The 19,249-nt window shown below is 43.9% G+C and overlaps 1 protein-coding gene across 1 annotated transcript; it reads left to right on the forward strand.

Annotated features, from left to right (window-relative positions):
• The first annotated feature begins 303 nt into the window (after nt 1–303).
• LOC148730136 (uncharacterized) lies at nt 304–14,961 on the forward strand. Its single transcript, XM_088760950.1, has 2 exons — nt 304–10,572; nt 10,698–14,961. Exons 1-2 carry the CDS (start codon nt 4,228–4,230, stop codon nt 12,546–12,548), a joined length of 8,196 nt encoding a protein of 2,731 aa, XP_088617076.1. The 5' UTR covers nt 304–4,227; the 3' UTR covers nt 12,549–14,961.
• Nucleotides 14,962–19,249: the final 4,288 nt, after the last annotated feature.

The raw sequence follows: 19,249 nt of genomic DNA on the forward strand, positions 1-19,249 counted from the left end.
ATTGTTGAAAACGTAAAAAATGTTAAAACCTTGTTAAAAGCGCGTTGAATCAAGTTTAAATCAGTTCAAACTTTCATTCAACATCGACTCAACTTTTCCGTTATAAAACCATTTGAAGAACTTTTAAGGGCCTCTGAAAGGCCTCCGCACAAATTTGTTTTTTCGTTCAACATTTGCTCAACATCCGTTCAACATTTGTGGAACGAATGTTAGTGAAATGTTAAAACCGTTTAAACGGGCCTTAAATCTCGCATCTGTTTTGATCAATGTGAGCAACTTCGAGATTACCCCTCCCCCCCCCCCAATGAACCTTACAGTCACCCTTACTTGTTACGAGTTGACTGTTGCTGGGAAGGGTGGGTGTGCAGTTTCTGTAATTCCGTTACTCGCACGAAATATCGTTTACACTTCATAACATTGTGAGATTTAAACCCGGGGTAACTTTTTCTCTAAGAGTTCCTTAATTAAGCGTTCACCAGATTGGATTCTGCGGTTTCACTTTACGTTAATATTAAAGGTTAAATATTTCTCTTTCTGTGCTTGCTAATTAGAGTGAAGGGCTTTTTAAGCATTTAACTCCCATGAGTGATGAAGACAGAATTTCTCCATACAAAATCAATACACTATCAAGCAGACACGTAATAGGCATTTAGGGGACTATTAGTTGATTCAATGCCAAATTCCCTCAACTGACATCGTAAGAATTGTATGGCAGATAGTAAGGAGAATTACAAATGAGATCTTGGGAATGAAAGGATTAAGCGATCTCTACACGGTTAAGAGCTCCGACCTTTTTATCAGCGAATCTAATACCTCGGCTCCAATAGTTCATATACTATACTTAAAATTCGCCCTAAGATTTTTTTCACTCAATTTTTCATGAATCTCGAACAACTGATTTCGACTCTGATGGAAATGCTTTGATGCTGAAGCAAAAGCAATTCTTTTAAGGATTTAGGAAGCAGTTTTCCAGGAACTGTCGAGAGAACTGCTTTGGGACATTACTTAACATCGGCGCCTGTATAAACAGGCCTACATTACACACTTACTGTATTGTCCCGAGGGAAACAGTTAGTTAGGTATACAAAACTAGGGAAACAGGAAAACAGTTAGCTAGGTGAAAAAACTAACTAGTTTCCCGAGGGACCATACATAATTGTTATGTTATATATTTAGACTTTCCCATATGGCAAAAACATACAAATACAAATTGTATCCCGGTCGGGATACATTTTTATTACACGACTCGGGCAGTCAGAGGGCCGATAACTAAAATCAACCAATCAAAAGGCTCTATTGCCGGTCAATAGTCTCTCAGTATTGGACCAGGCACTGTCCCGAATGGTCCCGAATGATACCGCACTTGTCTCCCTTTGATCTTCAGTCGTATGATAAATCTCTTATTAACCAAGTTTGCACGGGACCTTACTGGAAGAATATCGGCCCTAGGTCTTTTTTGTACGGACCTCGCTACGCTCAGTCCGTACTGTCAAAACCTCGGGCCTTTATTCTTCCAGTTCAGCCCTCGCGCTTGGTTAATAAGATATATGTATTTGATCAGGGGCACGTTGACCAAGAATCAACCAATCACAGTGTCGTTGCCGGACGACAACTGTACTCGGTTGATTCGATATTTAAATAATTTTCATTCGTAACAACACCGCTCACGTTGCTCCCAACTCAACTTGTTTTTATCTCTTGCTACAACAACAACAACAACAACAACAAAGTCTTTATTCGCACTTTTTCAAGAGGTTACTACAGATTACAAAAGTCAGAATATATAAGAAACAGTAAATTACATCAATAATCAAAAGTAAAATGTGCACAGTGACCAAAGTAACATAGCTTTCGAGTTGGCCACTGTCACGTGTAATTAACTGGTGTATCTTAACATTTACACATGACTTACTTTACTTTAATTCTATATTTACACTAACCAAGATATTTATACAAAGTTAATATTATAAACCAAGAGAAAAGAGAAATGAGTAAACAAGTAAATAAATGAATAAAAATTAAATTAAGTTTAAAAGAAGGAGAATTAATTTTTTTTTACATTGCAGTTGTATAAGTACTGATAGTAAAGGTGCCAAAGTAACAAGTATTGGTAGATACGCGAATTTTAATGAATCAAAAAAACAGAGACTAAGAACAAAGAAACTAAAGTAAACTGAGTCAATGCATTCTAAGAAGCAGATTGCGAATTTCGAAGATATAGCTTGAATTATTTGGAGAAGCGATAATAACATAATTTTTTTAGATGCAGTGGAATAGCCTCTCATATTTTCGGTGCAATGAAAGTAAAAGTAGAAGCTCCCTAATTGTTATGTGTTAGAGGCCTACGGAAGTTAAGGTTAGATACAAATCTAGTGTAATGGCTATCGAAGTTAGAAGCTAGAGGTAGAGTTCAAGAAAAAACTTGCCGGGATGCCTGTTGGATTGTTAATTATTTTATGTGCAAAGAGTGCTACACGAGCACGTGGCCCATAGCCACGAGCTGATATGTCAATTTACAACATAGTAACGGTTAAAAGTTTAGGAAGCGGGAGGGACACACAGTGCTCGTTTTCTTGAGTGAAAGTCTAGGTATATAACAATATTTAATATTTCTCGTAAAAAGTTTGGTGTCTAAACATGACCCTTAATATGTGATGTTATCTTTTTGTGAGAGAAAGGTTTCTCGCCAGCTATAGTGTCGGTTATTATATGTCGTTTTTCAAGACGATTTCGCAGATTACATATTGATGATAACGACCTCAGTATGATCACTAATGCGGAAACGGAAGAAAAGAACTATGAACCACTACCTCGTTCTATGTGACGACTTAAATTGCTCTTACAAGCTTTTTCTTACCTTAAAATATTTTAAAAGTTTTGTTCAGATTTTTTAAATTTGAATTTCACCACTCTAGGAAACTTGAATCGTATTCGATTGACGCCAGTTAAAGACTGTTGAATCAATTAAATGAATTAGTGGTAACGAGTTGCCAATAAACGAATTGGCTAATACTGCGTCTAAATGAACGCTGGGATTGGCCGAGCCAGTATCAGGTCGCTTAAGGGGTATGTTGTTCCGCGGCCTCGATCTTTGTCATTGTTGTATGAGATGCAAAGCCAGAAAAGCTTGGTAAACTCGCTTAGAAATTGTGTGTTTGCAAACCGTTCTTCTTTTCATGATGGGTTGGGGAAATCTTTTATCTGTGTGGGAATGTGAAAATGACCGTATTTTATCACAGTACAATTTACTTTATCCCCCCAGAAAGCTCTGGCAGTGAGTTTTCTACAGTCCCACTTCCCTCCCCTCCCCCCTTTTGTACTCTATCGGAGACGAAAGAGTATAAAGAAAGAGCACAAACTTACCAGTTAACAAATGCGTACTACCATTTTCAGGTGAGTGAGAAGCGACGAAAGTTTGGCGACCAAGTTTTGAGGTTAAAATATTATTTTTGTTGTTGTTGTTTTTGATATAGGCGAAGTGTCGTTTGACTTTTTTTCCAAGATGGGGCTCACGTTGACGGTTAACGGTTTAAACGGAGCCCTTTTTACAGTTGACGATTAAATTTTAGGTCATACATCGGTTAACGGTAATTTTTTGGAATGTCGTTTATAAGACCAACTAAACGCGCAAATTGGGCTGTCAAATTGGGCTGTCATTTTTCATAATGACGTGGTTGTTTAGAACTGTTAATTTGTAACACCTATTTGATAGAGATGACTATAGTTTTCCGACACCGGAAGTGTTTCCACACCGGAAGTCAGTTTGGTCGCGGAGTTAAAAGACTTACGTAAATGTATGAACAACAGATGTTGACCCCAGTTTAGGCAATCGTTTAGTTCTTAATTAAGGATATCTGAGACATTTGACGGCTAACATTGGCTTGCTTATTTGACGGTTGACGATAGAAATATTGAGTTTTTGACGGTTGACGGTTAATATTTTGGCCATTTCACGGTTGACGGTTAACCCCATTGAGACCCCCTTCCAAGTTTGACAGTTGGCGACCCACAGCTTTTGAGATTTGGTTACCAAACGAATAAAATTTCCCCTGACAACCTTATGGTCAAATCCCCGTCCCAAAACCTTGTCCGTGTCTTACCCAACTTAATCGTAGTAAATGTTTAGACAAGTTTAAAAATTCTTAGTCCTTAGAAAAGATAAACAAAGTGATATAACTAACTGACTTGACTAATGGCGACATTGCTTTTGAAAGGGTCTGATTGAATATGGCCGCTCCAATGGAATATACTGAGGAGCAATTGAATTACTACAGGATCTGTTGCATTGTCACCGATGTACTAGCTGAGGGCCTTCGAACAATCTTCAAACAAGAATGGGATAATCGCTACAAGGCAACCCTGGGAGAATGGAAAGATGCACCAAAAAATGGAATGGACTTTGAGAGCCATGAATCCCCACGAAACCGAAGAAGAAACGCCCTTCTCTTGAAAACTATGATCAATGGTGACAGAGCGGAATGGGATTGTACCATGCTGTTTTATGCCATTCTTTATTCCGATTCCATCTGCAGTCTCCATCCAGCTGTTCAGTCAAATGTGGATGATCTCAGAAAATTTCGTAATGAAGACTTTGCGCATAGACCACGAGGCATCCTATCCAGCAGAGATTTTCAAGATGATATTTTAAAGGTGAATACTGCATTTCACGCACTCGGTCTCCCCACTCTACAAATCCGTGCAATCCAAACTCAGACAAGTTTCCCCACGAAAGAGTTAAGAAATGTTTTGAAGAAAGTTAACGACCTTCAACAGGAGGTTCAAAATAAGGAGACAAAAATTCAACAACAAAAAAAGGAACTTGTTGAAAAAGAAACAAGACTTGAAGAAAAAGACAAGGAACTTGAAAAAAAAGAGAATCAGCGGCAGACGCTTGAAGAACAGCTGCAAACCAAAGTTCCCCCATTTTGCATTCTCCCCCCTGAACCTGCACATGACGTCTCCCCTCGCGAATCTGATGTTGGTAAAATCATACAACATCTCAAAGCACTCAAAAGCTCCAACAATCACAGCTTAAGCACCTTGTACTTATCAGGAAACCCTGGAAGTGGAAAATCTCAGCTGGCTCGACTAGTAGCTAAGCAATTTTTCGACGAAAGCAAAGAAACTCCCTCTGGGATTTCATTTGTTATGACGCTTAATGCAGAAAATTCAGAGACACTTTTGGAGTCGTATGTCTCTTTCGCTCGAAACTGTAAATGTCCGGATTACTCAGTTACAGACACTTATAATTCCAAAGATCTGAACACAGAAAAGAAAATTGCAAGTCTCAAGACCCTGATAAGCGCAAAAATTGGGCTTTACACTTCGTGGTTACTGGTAGTTGACAATGTCACTAATCTGTCCCAGGTATATACTTATTTGACAGATTTAGCAAACCAGCAATGGATGAGGGGCCAGTTATTGATAACAACGCAAGACACCGCGTCTATTCCTTTGACAAGTTCTTCCATTCAGCAAATATCAGTAAGTGAAGGGATGCTTCCTGACGATGCCAGCTCTTTGTTAAGGCTCCTTTCTGGTGTCACTGATGATAAGATGGAAAAAGAAATTGCACGGTATCTGGACTACCTGCCACTTGCTTTGGCCGGCGCCGCCGTCTATGTAAGACAAGTTCGGGAAGGTAAAATAGCTCCAAACTTCGGCTGGACCGACTATCTAAAAAAACTTGAAAAAGGACAGCGACGCACAACTGAGAACATTCTAGCCGAGACAAACCCAAGTTACCCAAAAACAATGACCACAGCAATAACACTCGCCTTGGAAAAGGAAATTAGTTCCGACAGAGTTATAAAGCACTTGTTCACTTTTCTCTCTCTTTGTGCGCCACAACAAATATTAAAAGATATTGCTGTCGAGTACATTATGGAAATGGAAAAGGAATATGAAGATAAAGATGCAATTGGCGTAAAGATAAAGCGATGCCCATTGTTATTGTTTGACGAAGAGGAGAGCGGTGTGTACATTCGAGTGCATGGCGTCGTCCATTACGTTGCTAATTCAGTAACAAAAAAATGTACAAAGGATGAGAAAATCAAATCCATACTAGGAGCTGCTTTATCCCTCTCCAGATTTGAGGATCAAGATTCTCTAGTCATTGGCACGAGAATTGTCCCTCATTTGGCAAAAGTGATTACAGACGCAAACCCCTTCTTTTCTAAAGAAGGAATATCGCAAGTCGCTCATATTGGTGGATCGACTTTGCAGGACTATTCTAACGTCTTTACAACTCTCGGAAATATGTGCTGGGACCACTCTCAATATCCAGCTGCAAGAAGCTACTTTACAGCAGTCCTAGCAATCGCCGAGTTAAGAAACCCTAGTAATGAATTACAAAAAACCTTTATTTACAATAAGCTGGGCCGTGTCCACCAGCAACTGGGTGACCTAAAGCAGGCAAAAGACTTTCTCGAGCGAGCCCTGGATGTTCGGCTGAAAAAGCTCGGACCTAAGCATGTTGATGTCGCAACGTCTCATAGTTACCTGGGCCATGTCCACGACAAACTGGGTGACCTAAAGCAGGCAAAAGACTTTCACGAGCGAGCTCTGGATGTTCAGCTAAAAAAGCTCGGACCTGAGCATGTTTCTGTCGCAACGTCTTACGACAGCCTGGGCCTAGTCCACAGGCAGCTGGGTGACCTAAAGAAGGCAAAAGACTATCACGAGCGAGCGCTGGATGTTAAGCTGAAAAAGCTCGGACCTGATCATGTTTCTGTCGCAACGTCTTACGAGAGCCTGGGCCTAGTCCACAGGCAGCTGGGTGACCTAAAGCAGGCAAAAGACTATCACGAGCGAGCGCTGGATGTTACGCTGAAAAAGCTCGGACCTGAGCATGTTGATGTCGCAATGTCTTACAATAACCTGGGCCTAGTCCACAAGCAGCTGGGTGACCTAAAGCAGGCAAAAGACTGTCACGAGCGAGCGCTGGATGTTAAGCTGAAAAAGCTCGGACCTGATCATGTTTCTGTCGCAACGTCTTACAATAACCTGGGCCTAGTCCACGAGCAGTTGGGTGACCTAAAGCAGGCAAAAGACTGTCAAGAGCGAGCGCTGGATGTTACGCTGAAAAAGCTCGGACCTGATCATGTTTCTGTCGCAGCGTCTTACGAGAGCCTGGGCCTAGTCCACAGGCAGCTGGGTGACCTAAAGCAGGCAAAAGACTATCACGAGCGAGCGCTGGATGTTACGCTGAAAAAGCTCGGACCTGAGCATGTTGATGTCGCAATGTCTTACAATAACCTGGGCCTAGTCCACGAGCAGCTGGGTGACCTAAAGCAGGCAAAAGACTGTCACGAGCGAGCGCTGGATGTTTCGCTGAAAAAGCTCGGACCTGATCATGTTTCTGTCGCAACGTCTTACAATAACCTGGGCCTAGTCCACGAGCAGCTGGGTGACCTAAAGCAGGCAAAAGACTTTCTCGAGCGAGCCCTGGATGTTCGGCTGAAAAAGCTCGGACCTAAGCATGTTGATGTCGCAACGTCTTACAATAACCTGGGCCTAGTCCACAAGCAGCTGGGTGACCTAAAGCAGGCAAAAGACTATCACGAGCGAGCGCTGGATGTTTCGCTGAAAAAGCTCGGACCTGAGCATGTTGATGTCGCAATGTCTTACAATAACCTGGGCCTAGTCCACGAGCAGCTGGGTGACCTAAACCAGGCAAAAGACTGTCACGAGCGAGCGCTGGATGTTTGGCTAAAAATGCTCGGACCTGAGCATGTTGATGTCGCAACGTCTTACAATAACCTGGGCCTAGTCCACAAGCAGCTGGGTGACCTAAAGCAGGCAAAAGACTATCACGAGCGAGCGCTGGATGTTACGCTGAAAAAGCTCGGACCTGAGCATGTTTATGTCGCAACGTCTTACAATAACCTGGGCATAGTCCACAAGCAGTTGGGTGACCTAAAGCAGGCAAAAGACTGTAACGAGCGAGCGCTGGATGTTAAGCTGAAAAAGCTCGGACCTGATCATGTTTCTGTCGCAACGTCTTACGAGAGCCTGGGCCTAGTCCACAGGCAGCTGGGTGACCTAAAGCAGGCAAAAGACTATCACGAGCGAGCGCTGGATGTTAAGCTGAAAAAGCTCGGACCTGATCATGTTTCTGTCGCAACGTCTTACGAGAGCCTGGGCCTAGTCCACAGGCAGCTGGGTGACCTAAAGCAGGCAAAAGACTATCACGAGCGAGCGCTGGATGTTACGCTGAAAAAGCTCGGACCTGAGCATGTTGATGTCGCAATGTCTTCCAATAACCTGGGCCTAGTCCACAAGCAGCTGGGTGACCTAAAGCAGGCAAAAGACTGTCACGAGCGAGCGCTGGATGTTTGGCTGAAAAAGCTCGGACCTGATCATGTTTCTGTCGCAACGTCTTACAATAACCTGGGCCTAGTCCACGAGCAGCTGGGTGACCTAAAGCAGGCAAAAGACTGTCACGAGCGAGCGCTGGATGTTACGCTGAAAAAGCTCGGACCTGATCATGTTTCTGTCGCAGCGTCTTACGAGAGCCTTGGCCTAGTCCACAGGCAGCTGGGTGACCTAAAGCAGGCAAAAGACTATCACGAGCGAGCGCTGGATGTTACGCTGAAAAAGCTCGGACCTGAGCATGTTGATGTCGCAATGTCTTACAATAACCTGGGCCTAGTCCACAAGCAGCTGGGTGACATAAAGCAGGCAAAAGACTGTCACGAGCGAGCGCTGGATGTTTGGCTGAAAAAGCTCGGACCTGATCATGTTTCTGTCGCAACGTCTTACAATAACCTGGGCCTAGTCCACGAGCAGCTGGGTGACCTAAAGCAGGCAAAAGACTGTCACGAGCGAGCGCTGGATGTTACGCTGAAAAAGCTCGGACCTGATCATGTTTCTGTCGCAACGTCTTACAATAACCTGGGCCTAGTCCACAAGCAGCTGGGTGACCTAAAGCAGGCAAAAGACTATCACGAGCGAGCGCTGGATGTTTGGCTGAAAAAGCTCGGACCTGAGCATGTTGATGTCGCAATGTCTTACAATAGCCTGGGCCTAGTCCACGAGCAGCTGGGTGACCTAAAGCAGGCAAAAGACTGTCACGAGCGAGCGCTGGATGTTTGGCTAAAAATGCTCGGACCTGAGCATGTTGATGTCGCAACGTCTTACAATAACCTGGGCCTAGTCCACAAGCAGCTGGGTGACCTAAAGCAGGCAAAAGACTATCACGAGCGAGCGCTGGATGTTACGCTGAAAAAGCTCGGACCTGAGCATGTTTATGTCGCAACGTCTTACAATAACCTGGGCATAGTCCACAAGCAGTTGGGTGACCTAAAGCAGGCAAAAGACTGTAACGAGCGAGCGCTGGATGTTAAGCTGAAAAAGCTCGGACCTGATCATGTTTCTGTCGCAACGTCTTACGAGAGCCTGGGCCTAGTCCACAGGCAGCTGGGTGACCTAAAGCAGGCAAAAGACTATCACGAGCGAGCGCTGGATGTTAAGCTGAAAAAGCTCGGACCTGAGGATGTTGATGTCGCAATGTCTTACAATAACCTGGGCCTAGTCCACGAGCAGCTGGGTGACCTAAAGCAGGCAAAAGACTATCACGAGCGAGCGCTGGATGTTTGGCTGAAAAAGCTCGGACCTGATCATGTTTCTGTCGCAACGTCTTACAATAACCTGGGCCTAGTCCACGAGCAGCTGGGTGACCTACAGCAGGCAAAAGACTGTCACGAGCGAGCGCTGGATGTGAAGCTAAAAAAGCTCGGACCTGATCATGTTTCTGTCGCAACGTCTTACAATAACCTGGGCCGTGTCCACCAGCAACTGGGTGACCTAAAGCAGGCAAAAGACTTTCACAAGCGAGCCCTGGATGTTCGGCTGAAAAAGCTCGGACCTGAGCATGTTCATGTCGCAACGTCTTCCAATAACCTGGGCCTAGTCCACAAGCAGCTGGGTGACCTAAAGCAGGCAAAAGACTGTCACGAGCGAGCGCTGGATGTTAAGCTGAAAAAGCTCAGACCTGATCATGTTTATGTCGCAACGTCTTACGAGAGCCTGGGCCTAGTCCACAGGCAGCTGGGTAACCTAAAGCAGGCAAAAGACTATCACGAGCGAGCGCTGGATGTTAAGCTGAAAAAGCTCGGACCTGACCATGTTGATGTCGCAATGTCTTACGAGAGCCTGGGCCTAGTCCACAGGAAGCTGGGTAACCTAAGGCAGGCAAAAGACTATCACGAGCGAGCGCTGGATGTTTGTCTGAAAAAGCTCGGACCTGAGCATGTTGATGTCGCAATGTCTTACAATAACCTGGGCCTAGTCCACAAGCAGCTGGGTGACCTAAAGCAGGCAAAAGACTGTCACGAGCGAGCGCTGGATGTTTGGCTGAAAAAGCTCGGACCTGATCATGTTTCTGTCGCAACGTCTTACAATAACCTGGGCCTAATCCACGAGCAGCTGGGTGACCTAAAGCAGACAAAATACTGTCACGAGCGAGCGCTGGATGTTTGGCTAAAAAAGCTCGGACCTGAGCATGTTGATGTCGCAACGTCTTACAATAACCTGGGCCTTGTCCACGGGCGACTGGGTGACCTAAAGCAAGCAAAAGACTGTAACGAGCGAGCGCTGGATGTTAAGCTGAAAAGCTCGGACCTGATCATGTTTCTGTCGCAACGTCTTACGAGAGCCTGGGCCTAGTCCACAGGCAGCTGGGTGACCTAAAGCAGGCAAAAGACTATCACGAGCGAGCGCTGGATGTTAAGCTGAAAAAGCTCGGACCTGAGCATGTTGATGTCGCAATGTCTTACAATAACCTGGGCCTAGTCCACAAGCAGCTGGGTGACCTAAAGCAGGCAAAAGACTGTCACGAGCGAGCGCTGGATGTTTGGCTGAAAAAACTTGGACCTGATCATGTTTCTGTCGCAACGTCTTGCAATAACCTGGGCCTAGTCCACGAGCAGCTGGGTGACCTAAAGCAGGCAAAAGACTGTCACGAGCGAGCGCTGGATGTTTGGCTGAAAAAGCTCGGACCTGAGCATGTTGATGTCGCAATGTCTTACAATAACCTGGGCCTAGTCCACGAGCAGCTGGGTGACCTAAAGCAGGCAAGAGACTGTCACGAGCGAGCGCTGGATGTTAAGCTGAAAAAGCTCCGACCTGAGCATGTTGATGTCGCAATGTCTTACAATAACCTGGGCCTAGTCCACGAGCAGCTGGGTGACCTAAAGCAGGCAAGAGACTGTCACGAGCGAGCGCTGGATGTTAAGCTGAAAAAGCTCGGACCTGAGCATGTTGATGTCGCAACGTCTTACAATAACCTGGGCCTAGTCCACAAGCAGCTGGGTGACCTAAAGCAGGCAAAAGACTGTCACGAGCGAGCGCTGGATGTTTGGCTGAAAAAGCTCGGACCTGAGCATGTTGATGTCGCAACGTCTTACAATAACCTGGGCATAGTCCACAAGCAGCTGGGTGACCTAAAGCAGGCAAAAGACTGTAACGAGCGAGCGCTGGATGTTAAGCTGAAAAAGCTTGGACCTGATCATGTTTCTGTCGCAACGTCTTACGAGAGCCTGGGCCTAGTCCACAGGCAGCTGGGTGACCTAAAGCAGGCAAAAGACTATCACGAGCGAGCGCTGGATGTTAAGCTGAAAAAGCTCGGACCTGAACATGTTGATGTCGTAATGTCTTACAATAACCTGGGCCTAGTCCACGAGCAGCTGGGTGACCTAAAGCAGGCAAAAGACTGTCACGAGCGAGCGCTGGATGTTGGGCTGAAAAAGCTTGGACCTGATCATGTTTCTGTCGCAACGTCTTACAATAACCTGGGCCTAGTCCACGAGCAGCTGGGTGACCTAAAGCAGGCAAAAGACTGTCACGAGCGAGCGCTGGATGTTAAGCTGAAAAAGCACGGACCTGATCATGTTTCTGTCGCAACGTCTTACAATAACCTGGGCCTAGTCCACAAGCAGCTGGGTGACCTAAAGCAGGCAAAAGACTATCACGAGCGAGCGCTGGATGTTTGGCTGAAAAAGCTCGGACCTGAGCATGTTGATGTCGCAATGTCTTACAATAACCTGGGCCTAGTCCACGAGCAGCTGGGTGACCTAAAGCAGGCAAAAGACTGTCACGAGCGAGCGCTGGATGTTAAGCTGAAAAAGCTCGGACCTGAGCATGTTGATGTGGCAACGTCTTACAATAACCTGGGCCTAGTCCACAAGCAGCTGGGTGACCTAAAGCAGGCAAAAGACTGTCACGAGCGAGCGCTGGATGTTTGGCTGAAAAAGCTCGGACCTGAGCATGTTTATGTCGCAACGTCTTACAATAACCTGGGCCTTGTCCACGAGCAACTGGGTGACCTAAAGCAGGCAAAAGACTTTCACAAGCGAGCCCTGGATGTTCGGCTGAAAAAACTCGGACCTGAGCATGTTGATGTCGCTACGTCTTACAATAACCTGCGCCTAGTCCACGAGCAGCTGGGTGACCTAAAGCAGGCAAAAGACTGTCACGAGCGAGTGCTGGATGTTTGGCTGAAAAAGCTCGGACCTGAGCATGTTTTATGTCGCAACGTCTTACAATAACCTGGGCCATGTCCACGAGTAGCTGGGTGACCTAAAGTAGGCAAAAGACTTTCACAAGCGAGCCCTGGATGTTCAGATGAAAAAGCTCGGACCTGAGCATGTTGATGTCGCAACGTCTTACAATAACCTGGGCTTAGTCCACAAGCAGCTGGGTGACCTACTGGAGGCAAAGACTGTCACGAGCGAGCGCTGGATGTTTGGCTGAAAAAGCTCGGACTTGAGCATGTTTATGTCTCAACGTCTTACAATAACCTGGGCCATGTCCACGAGCAACTGGGTGACCTAAAGCAGGCAAAAGACTTTCACAAGCGAGCCCTGGATGTTCGGCTGAAAAAGCTCGGACCTGAGCATGTTGATGTCGCAACGTCTTACAATGACCTGGGCCTAGTCCACAAGCAGCTGGGTGACCTAAAGCAGGCAAAAGACTGTCACGAGCGAGCGCTGGATGTTAAGCTGAAAAAGCTCGGACGTGAGCATGTTGATGTCGCAACGTCTTACAATAACCTGGGCCTAGTCCACGAGCAGCTGGGTGACCTAAAGCAGGCAAAAGACTTTCACGAGCGAGCCCTGGATGTTCGGCTGAAAAAGCTCGGACCTGAGCAAGTTTATGTCGCAACGTCTTATAGTAACCTGGGCCGTGTCCACGAGCAACTGGGTGACCTAAAGCAGGCAAAAGACTGTCACGACTGAGCGCTGGATGTTTGGCTGAAAAAGCTCGGACCTGAGCATGTTTATGTCGCAGAGTCTTACAATAACCTGGGCATTGTCCACCGGCAGCTGGGTGACCTAGAGCAAGCAAAAGACTGTCACGAGCGAGCACTGGCTATTCGCCTTAAAATATTTGCTCCGGAACACGTCAAGGTGGCAGATACTTACAAAAGCCTGGGCGCTCTGCACAATTATCTCGGTCTCAGCCAAGAAGCAAAAGGGTGTTACGGTCGTGCATTGTCGATTTATGTCAAGAACTTTGGCCCTGAAGATATTGAAATGAGATTTGTTCAGAATGCACTTGCTCAGCTACGTACAGCAGAACTGAATATTGGTAACACATAAAGTTCAATAATCATAAATTCGTAATTCTTTAAAGCGTTAGGCTCGTTACTCGTAGATCAGCGAAGATCAAATCGGAATTGAGAGTTCAAAGAAAGATATCAAGACTTCAGTTTACAGCATACTTATACAGATTAAGTCAAGCAACATCTAATTGTGGTGCATTGTAATGTAGAAAATTTAAGAAACCAAAGACAATTTTCCTGTAAGCCAGACTTCTAGCGATCAACATTACAAGTTAAAGAGCCAATTAGAGTGCAGTCAGTTGCGTTTGACACGTGCCGCAACCGATCTGTAAAAGGCAGAGCTAAAAACCCATTCAAATCTCAAGAACTTTTGAGGCTCACTCTTGAAACCATAGCAACGTTAGACTAAAAATGGCAGAATATTTAAAAAATTGAAACGCGCTGTGGTTTTCCTCCTAGATCACGACGCTAGTAGAGAAATTACGCTTCAAACTTTTACCTCAAATGTCTCTCAAAACGGGCACAAAATATCGTTTGCACACCATAGTTTCTCCCTTGCTGATATTAACCGGTCTATCATCGAAGTTCGATCGTCAAAATGCATTTGGAGTAAGTTCGGCTACGTTTATCTCGACACGTCAGCTGGGCGGTCCCCAGCGATAGTTTTATCATATTTTGCTTTAAAAAAAGTGGTTTTGAAGTATCAAGGATTAATCCTTTCAATTTTTTTTAAAAATTGCGCCACATCAATTATTATTAAAAACCGATTCGGTGAATAATGCAATTCAAGACTTTTTATGGACTTAACCATTATGATATATGAGCCAATATACCATAATCTACAAATATGATAAGCGTACGCGTCGGCTTAAAATTAAAAGGGAGCTCAAAAGAGGAGAAGACAAGATTTGTCTAATATCGTGGGGGTGTTTTTAATAAAAGAATAATTATTCCACTCGCGCTTGTTGGATATGGGATGATTATAGCTAACTCGGCACTACGCGCCTCGTTGGCCATCTATCATCTCATATCTAACAAGCGCGGGTGGAATAATTGTTAAATACATACTGTTGCTATGGATTTATAGGCGTCTATGTGACATGCGCAGATGTTATTCAACTTTGTCTATGTAATATACAATTAGACCCTGTCACTGGCTGTCAGAATTTTAAAATATCGTCTGTGACTTTATTGCAATGAACGTTGGACTTTTCTCGGAGTATGGTTCCTCTAGAACCTATTAAGTTTAATTTCTAGTTTTGACATCGAAGTAATTCTTTAAAATTTGAAAATTGTTCATAGTTTAAATCATCACAACCATAGTAACTTTTGGCGTGCTGTACGTATTGTAATCTTTAACTAAGTAGGCTAATTATTAAAGGAGTTAAGTAATGGCACTTCTGTAGTCGATGGTGTTGTGTTTTGGTGGTTGAAAAGATTGGTTGTTTAACAATTGGTTCATGCTTTAGCGTGCACTATCGAGTTATGGAGCACGCGGGAAGTTTGGAGAGCACGAAAGAAGCGTAAGAGTTGCCCGAGGCGATAGCCGAGGGCAACTCTAGCTTCTTCCGTGCTCTCCAAACTTCCCACGTGCTCCATAACTCGATAGTGCACAGCTGAAAGTATGAACCAATTGTTTTAGAACATAGCCGGTAGAATTGTGCATCAAATCCGACGGGAAAAATGGACAACAATATCAGTTGAAGCGAATCGTGACGGCGCTGATGCCGCGTCTCCTTTTCCTTTGTTTTTCTCTTTTTCTGCCTCATTTCAGAACTCTAGCCCAAGGGAAAAGGTCGAAACATTGTCTTCGTTTTCGGACTAGTAGGCCGAGTTTCTTTTTGTATCCATTATTGTCGCGAAATATATTATTTTTCCCGCGCTAACAATCGGCCGCTCCCGCGAAAAAAAAATTTCTGGCGAAGCGATTTGCTGACGCTGTCAGCGTGCACTATCGGGATTTTGAGCACGCTTACAAATATTGAATTTGATTTCGCGGTTCTGCTAGCTATGTTCTAATAGAACAATAGATAAAACCTATGGTTCCGTTTGGCAAAAACCGCGCGAATGCACAGAATCCGCATGGCTCTAATCATACTCCATTTATCAGTCATTTTCGCGGTGTGAACACGAGCTTGTTGATACACAAACCTGAAAGAATCCGGGACAATCTCACTCCTACAGAACGATAAGCCATACGCTCACTTAAGGAACGTAAAGACATAATTATAAAACCCGCCGACAAAGGTTCTGGTATTGTTGTTATGGACACAATCTGGTACATCTATGAATGCAACAGACAACATTCTGACACTATATTGTATAAACGCTTGACAAACGACATCACTGCTGATATACAAAAACGTGTTACCTTTTATGTTAACAGGATGCATAACGACCAACTCATCAACGAAACAACAAAACAATACCTCTTGCAGACTGACGTAAGACCAGGACGATTTTACATCTTACCCAAAATACACAAACCCGGTAATCCAGGACGCCCTATTGTCTCATCCAATAGCCACCCCACTGAACGGATATCCCAGTTTGTTGACCACTACCTCCAACCACTCGTTCACAAACTACCATCTTATATCAAAGACACCAATGACTTCCTCAACAAACTGTTTTACATTGGTAATTTGCCCCTAATTCTTTACTAGTTACACTTGATGTTTCATCCCTCTACACCAATATCCCACATAACGAAGGTATTAATGCTTGTGACCATTTTCTGTATATCTCCTCCAATACCCCTATTCCTACCGTCACACTTTGTGACCTCATTCATATGGTTCTTACCATGAACAATTTTACTTTTACTTTTAATGATGCTCATTACCTCCAAGTTCACGGCACAGCCATGGGTACCAAAATGGCCCTTCTTTCGCTAACCTTTCTTTCTTGGTCTTTTGGAACCTAACGCTTTGAAAAATGCCCCATGTAAATCCCACACTTGGTTTAGATACTTCGACGATATCTTTATGGTCTGGACCGAAGGTTTAGATAACCTAAAAATTTTCGACGGTAACATCTCCACTGACCTCTACACCAAACCCACAGACAAACATATGTATCTATTGCACTCTTCTTGCCATCCATTACATACCAAAAAAGCTATTCCGCTCAGTCTAGCACTCCGCCTACGACGTATCTGTTGTACAGATAAAGCTTTTGAGACTCGCGCCGCTCAACTTACCTCATAGTTCTCAAACGAGGTTAAAGCAATAAATTCGTCACCAAACAAATACAACGCGCCGCTGACATCTCCCGCACACTCACCTTACAAACTAAAGACGTAAAAAAACCTAACCGTATTCCATTTATGACTACTTTTAGTCCGTCGCTTCCTCGCATCCCAACATCATCAAAAAACACTGGCATGTACTGCAGACTTCTAACCGCTACAAAAAAAGCTTTTCCTCAGCTGCCAGTTGTCGCCTTCAGACGCTCCCCCAACCTTCGCGACACATTAGTAACAGCCAAACTCCCCTCTAATTCTACCACTTCCCATCCTCAACTCCCCCCCGGCTCTTTCCGTTGTGGTAGAAACTGCACTACTTGCCCCTACATCTCTGACGGTCTTACTAACTATACTTTTTTTTCTACCGGCGAAACACGTCCCATTAAATCTCACTTGACCTGTGACACTAAAAACCTTATCTCCTTAATTTAGTGTAACCGCTGTAACTTACAATACATAGGAGAAACTAAACGACGTTTAAAAGACCGTTTTAATAAACACCTCCGTACCATTGATAAACCTAACTCTAAATCTAAACCTACTACAGCGGCAGAACACTTCATTTCTTCTCCTAACCACTCTGCTCACGACATGGAGCTAATCGCCATCGAAAAAGTGTTTTCCAAGAGAGACTAGATACGCAAGGCCAGGGAAGCTTTTTTAATTTCAAGAGGCAACACTATTTATCCAGATGGCCTTAACGCTCGCGAAGAAATGTATTAATTTCTAGTTATTTATCCAATTTATATTACTTCATTTCTATTTTTGGTAACTATTTCTATTTTTATTTTTATCTCATTGTCAATCAAATTAGTTTTACATATTTCCGCTGTTACATCATACAGCTTTCTATGAAGCATCACCCCAATTCTCTGCTAAGTCCCACTGCACCTGAAGAAGGCTGGTTTGGCCAGCTGAAATATAGCGCTCCGTCTTAAAATTTACTTATCTACGTTGTATCGGTCTTGCCTCTATATTTATATTTCATACAAAATGAAGCACCAGTGTGGGCCAGTTTACGTAAGGAGCACAGAATTCGAATGTGTGAAATCCTCGCTACGCCACTACTTGCCAACCTAAAAAGCCCTTGTTTCCATAAGCATCAAAACAGCTCTTTGTTATATTCGATGCCCAATCAACCAAGATAATGGTTTGAGAATTTGTGTAATGCTCTACAAAGCAAATCTGCTTTTGTTTGAGGTGAACAGAGCCTGGCACTATGGGAGGTCGGTTAGAGCTCGAAAGACGATTGTCGCGTGTGGTTCGCAGCATCCTCCTGCGCGCATGTGTCGTGTTTGCCTCCGCTGGCCTGAAAATGCCACGTCTCCTTCGCAGCCGTTCTTTAGCTAATAGCTCCTTCGTAACGAACAGTATTCCTTTCCCTTTGTTTGAGGGTATAGACCCTTACAGATTGCCCTAGTAAAAGTGGCACGTTATTCTTTTTTTAATTTTTTCTTTGCTTAAGTTCCTTTGTTTACTGGAAAGTCTGAAATTAAGTGGAGTGCTGGTGCTATAATTATGTTAAAACCGTGTCTTGTGAAGTTCACATCATGCTCAACAAGATATTATGCCAGTCTACACTAAGTTTGAGTTAGATTCTGGGCGCTTTTTTTCAGGTGAACATTGCACTTATCGCATTTCTGGTTTTCTTGCTTTTGGAAAAAGGTCTTCAGATTTTTACTCTCTTACTTACAAGGTTTTCAAGAAGTTATCTTTGTCTTTACTCTCATTGTTTCCTTCCCTTTTTGAATCCTGTCATTTTGTCTTTTTCCGTATAACATATGAGTAACTCTTCCTGGACACAACTACAGTTCACTGCAGCAAAAAGTATCATTAGCAAAAATCACACCTATCCTTGTCGCAATGTCATTTAGATGACAAACAGTGAGGTAGCGGAATGATTGATTTCCATTGCAAATATGTTTTCACTCGATCAAGTAATAATTGTCTTTGTTCTGTCTGGAACTTCGAACATAGAGCTCCGAGCTTCGATTACTTATTTGGCTTAAAATTGCGACTTTTTGGTACGACAAATAGTTTCATAACATGTGTCAGGTAATTCTAAAGCCGGACAGCCGGCAACCGGACAGCAACCATATACCAACTGAGTAGGACGTGAAGTAACAGAAGGTCATGTCTTTCAAGAGCTCAAGTAAGTTATCTAGTTTCATTCTCCTACACTCAATAATTATGTTACCAAAAAAATTGACCCCTTTACTGGAGCCTTGGCTAAATATTAAAAGATATAATGCATCGATGGGCCTGTCTCGCCTATGATTCATTTCTTCTAATTCATCGATGAAACAGTGTGCGGAAACTTGTCACGGGTATAATTTATGTGAACACTGAATGAAATTGAAAGCTGCAATATTCCGTAGGTCTAATTCACTACGTTTCGCATACACAAGTTTTTGTCCGAGAGGAAATTCAATACTAAT

This window comes from Stylophora pistillata, chromosome 5, assembly GCF_964205215.1.
Source record: "Stylophora pistillata chromosome 5, jaStyPist1.2, whole genome shotgun sequence".
Lineage (NCBI taxonomy): Eukaryota > Metazoa > Cnidaria > Anthozoa > Scleractinia > Pocilloporidae > Stylophora > Stylophora pistillata.

What these genes read in the sequence shown, in the direction of transcription:
- LOC148730136 (XM_088760950.1), top strand. Translation starts at nt 4,228, where the DNA reads ATGGCCGCTCCAATGGAATATACTGAGGAGCAATTGAATTACTACAGG. An exon ending in GACTGGGTGACCTAAAGCAA is followed by an intron (nt 10,573 to 10,697) that starts GCAAAAGACTGT and finishes GACCTAAAGCAG; the next exon opens with GCAAAAGACTATCACGAGCG.